General features: G+C 36.1%; 1 protein-coding gene across 1 annotated transcript; it reads left to right on the top strand.

Annotated features, from left to right (window-relative positions):
* The first annotated feature begins 345 nt into the window (after positions 1-345).
* Positions 346-3827, top strand: LOC145096966 (QWRF motif-containing protein 2-like). The gene is made up of 6 exons (XM_079034356.1): positions 346-2115; positions 2668-2787; positions 2881-2997; positions 3071-3160; positions 3237-3344; positions 3452-3827. Exons 1-6 carry the CDS (start codon positions 646-648, stop codon positions 3506-3508), a joined length of 1962 nt encoding a protein of 653 aa, XP_078890482.1. The 5' UTR covers positions 346-645; the 3' UTR covers positions 3509-3827.
* The last annotated feature ends 805 nt before the right edge of the window (positions 3828-4632 follow it).

Genomic DNA, 4632 nt, shown 5'->3' on the forward strand with positions numbered 1-4632 from the left:
GCTTTACCGGTACAACTTTTCACACTATATATAATATAGTAATTATGAAACCTGCTTACTTAAGGATTAATGATTTATTTTTAACTAACAAATTTTCTTATTTTTGTTCTTACACAAAATATATACTTCTTATTAACTCATACAATTGTTTTACCAAAATCTTTCCAATTCTTAAATTAAAATTAAAATACTTGATAAAAATTTAGATTTATTATATAAAATTTAGATTTTAGACAATAATTCCTTTTATTTAATTATGATATTTATGTAACGAGGATCAACGATCAAATGTGGTGAAGAATTTCTAAAAAACAAAGAAACTATATATTGTCGAATCACGCGCTTCCGCATACACACGTGACAGGGAGTCGCAAGGACAGTTATACTTATGCTCAACAAATCTCCCCTAAACCCACTCCCCCCTCTCCTCCGCGCAATCTTCTCGCCGGCGAAACGTAACGGTTATATCCCGATTCCTTACCACCACTTTTTCACCCGATTATACCAAATCTTACACACATTTAATTCGCCTTACACTTCTCCCTCCCTATCTCTTTCTGGAATCTTTCTTTGAGCTATTGGAATTTGTGATTTGATCTGAATTAGGGTTTGAAACTGTGAATTTTGATTAGAGGATGCGATATAATGGTGGCTAACGTGTCTTCTCCAACAATTACATCTAACCCAAAGGTATTATCACGAGGCCCTCCTCCTCCGGCGAAAGCAAAGCGTGCGCCGCTGGTACCTTCTGAGGCTGATAACAATGGTCCTCCTGTTCCACGGCGGCCGAAATCTAGAGATGTTAGTTCACGGTACTTATCATCTACTGTTTCTTCGTCTTCTATCTCAACTACAATGACGTCGACATCTTCGTCGTCTTCTTTTTCTTCTACAACGACGTCGTCGTCTTCGAATTCCACGGGTACTCCAAGGAGGCGGTTTCCGTCGCCGTTAGTTTCTTCAGCTAATCTGATGACGCCAGCATCGACGGTGAATAATAAGCGACCTCAGTCGGCCGACCGACGTCGTCCTGGGACTCCGCGGATTGGTGAGATGTCGACCACCGCGAAGATGCTAACGTCATTGCCGGCGAGGAGTTTGTCAGTTTCATTTCAAGGTGAATCGTTTGCGCTTCAGGTGAGTAAGGCATCCAAGCCGGCTCCCACTGGTGCTAATATTGGATCGAGACATGTTACACCGGAGAGGAGGGCTTCGACGCCGGTTAAAAAGTCAGTGAATTCAAAGCCGGTTGATCAGCAAAGGTGGCCAGCGCGATCTCGGCAGGGGAATTTCTTGACCAGGAGTGTAGATTTCACAAATGAGAATATGAAATTGAATGGATCTGGGACAGCCTCTTCTGTTAGAGATTTACAAAAATCAATGATTAGTGATTGTGATAATTCCGATCGTACTGTTTCAGATGCTGAGAGTGTTTTCTCTGGTTCTGGTGGCACTCCAGGTAACAATAGAGGTGGAACACCTCGTGGAGTTGTGGTGCCAGCTAGATTTAAGCAGGAAACTGTTAATCGTCTCAGGAGAGTACAACCGGAGCCCCTTTCACCTCCATTGTCCCGAAATCATAAGCATCTCAAAGATGGTCCAACACTATCCCCACGAGGACTGTCGCCTAGTCCAGTTAGAGGATCTGTTCGACCTGCTTCTCCAATCAATCCAGTTAGAGGAGCTCTTCGGCCATCTTCCCCAAGCAATTCAGTTAGAGGAGCTCTTCGGCCATCTTCTCCCAGCAATTCAGTTAGAGGAGCTCTTCGGCCATCTTCTCCCAGCAATTCAGTTAGAGGAGCTGCTAGGCCTTCTTCCCCAAGCAATTCAATTAGAGGAGCTGCTAGGCCATCTTCCCCAAGTAAGATTGTGCCTACACCATCAAGGGGTATGCCTAGTCCAACAAGATCACGGAACGGATTAGGGTTTAACAGTAATTTGGGCAACACGCCTTCGATTCTCAGCTTTGCTGCAGAAACCAGGAGAAGTAAGGTAGGAGAGAACGCCATTGTTGATGCACATGTTTTGAGGCTTCTACACAACAAGTATTTGCAATGGCGTTTTGCAAATGCAAGAGCAGATGCTGCCATGTCAGTCCAGAGAGTAACTGCTCAGGTAATACCTACTTAAAATCTAAAGTTTTTTGTACGCATAATGAAATCTACGTGTGTGTTCTTTCATTTCGTATTCAACTTGATACTCTTTTGAACTGAGAGAGCACATGCCTTTCATGTTTGATTGGTTAATATGCTTATGATCTTTTATTCTAAACTTGCCTCTTCAAAGGCTACATGGTACTTGGTTAATGTTGGCAGCAGGTAGTAATTCTTTCTACAAATCTAAATATGTAAAGTAATGATACTAGTTTGGATTGGATGCATACTAAATTACTAATTCAAGTACTAAGCTATTTATAGAATAAATTTAGTGCCTTGTAATTCTTGTTCTCACATACAGATGATCAGTATATTGGAACAGTCTTTAGCATTGGTACATGAACAGCAGCTGAATAGCAAGCTGTACCCTTGTTTTTGAATTGTGTTTCCTATAATACCCTTGTGTTGTGTTTATTATTAGAGGTGGATTATACAGTCTTGGTTATTGTACATAAATAGTTGATGTTTTGTTCATAGGTTTTTAATGAGAAATTGTAACAAACTGTTTCAGAAAAGTCTATATAATGCATGGGTGACTACATCAAAAATGCGACAGTCTGTCATCTCCAAACAAATTGAGATACAACAGCTGAGGCATAACTTGAAACTGCACTCCCTCCTTAAGAATCAGGCAAGAACATAAATTTGAATTATCTCATTTTTATATTTAATTATTGTTGCTTTGTAATAACAAATATAAAACATTGATTTGACAAAAATGCAGATCCCATATCTGAAAGTGTGGGAACAAGGTGAGAGAGATCACTCTCTTTCATTGTCTGGGACTATTGTGTCTCTAGAATCTGCTACCCTTCGTCTTCCACTTGTTGAGGGTGCAAAGGTAATTTCATCTCAGTCTCATGTGTTATTAAAATCTATATTGCTATTGATAATAACATTTGTTACTTTTTCAGGTGGATGTTCAAAGCTTAAAAGATGCTATTTGCTCAGCTGTTGATGTGATGCAAGCAATGGCTTCCTCAATATGCTCTTTAGTAATGAAGGTTTGTTGAATCCCCTTTCCTCTTTCTTTAGTAATGAAGGTTTGACAAAATATATTTTACAACTAAATCTCAACAGGTGGAGCATGTGAATGCTTTAGCATCTGAACTAGCAACCACAGCAACAAACGAATGTTTCAAGATTAATGAGTGCAAAGATCTGTTGTCAATACTCACACACTTGGAGGTAAATAAACATCAAACTCCAAATTATCTTTTTAATTTCTATTTTATTTGAGTTTCCACATTTATCATCATTTCATATATACTCATGTTTTATTGAATGAAAACCAGATGCATAACTGCAGTTTGAGGACACACGTATTACAACTGCAACGCCTCTCTCTTTGACTGCTTACTGAAAAATTGCAAACACTACTAACTACTATTACACTGGAAATTCCTACTTTGCCCCTATACCACGATGCCGACTGATACTTGGGGTTTTGCGTAACTTTTACTTGTTTTGGATTTGTGAAATACGGGTGGGGTGGGGTGGGTCATGTCTTGTCCTGTATATGCATATATACAAGCGATTTCTCTTTTAGTATAGAAAAAATATATATGTACATATGGACTCTGGAGTCTGGATGGACAATCATACTTGTTTTAATTTTGCAAAACTTTCTCTTTAGGATATATATAACGATAACATATATAATTTTATATATATATAGGAACACAAAATCTCGTGGTGGCAATCCGAAAGCAAAAAAATAAATGTTTTTTATACAGATATAGATATCAGTTTTTAGTACATAAAATGATAAATTTTGGTCTTTTTTCCCGTAAAAGGTTAGTCATAATTCATAAATACATAATGTTAAAAGAATTTTTTTTTTTTTTTTTTTTTTTTTTTTTTTTTTTTTTTTTTTTTTTTGTGAATATTGTAGTTGTATATCTACATGTATACAAATTTTTAGAGCATAAAAAATAGTAAATACTTTTATTTATTTTGAAAAAAGTAAGTCTTAAAAAAATGAAAAATCAACATTAGTGATGTTTTTTCTTTTTAATGAAATGTGAAATTGTATTTTTTTTTGTTATATCACACATGTATACTATTTAATACCAAAAAATGAAAATTTTTGCTATATATTTATTAATTACGGGTATTTTTCTTTTTAACATTTAGAGATTTTTATTTTTTGAAAAGAAACTAACTATAAAAAAATTATTATTTTTTGCTCAAAACGTCTTATAAATTTTGATTTTAGGGAAATAATAAAAATTTCCATTTATACGGTGTGACGTGAATAGCTCTTTTTGAATTTATATATGCATTCTGTACTAATCATGAAGGTCACGGTGTGAAACATTCTCTCTCGAAGTTTTACAATTGAGCCGATCCAACTTTGTGAAATATTTTATATCGACTCAAAATATTTGAAATTGACTTGGTTCAAGGATAAAAGTTTATCTTTAAAATGAGACTGTTGATTTATCTATGAAATCACATCATTAGAGTTAATCCA

This window comes from Lactuca serriola, chromosome 4 (genome assembly GCF_051521515.1).
Source record: "Lactuca serriola cultivar US96UC23 chromosome 4, Lser_US96UC23_V15, whole genome shotgun sequence".
NCBI lineage: Eukaryota > Viridiplantae > Streptophyta > Magnoliopsida > Asterales > Asteraceae > Lactuca > Lactuca serriola.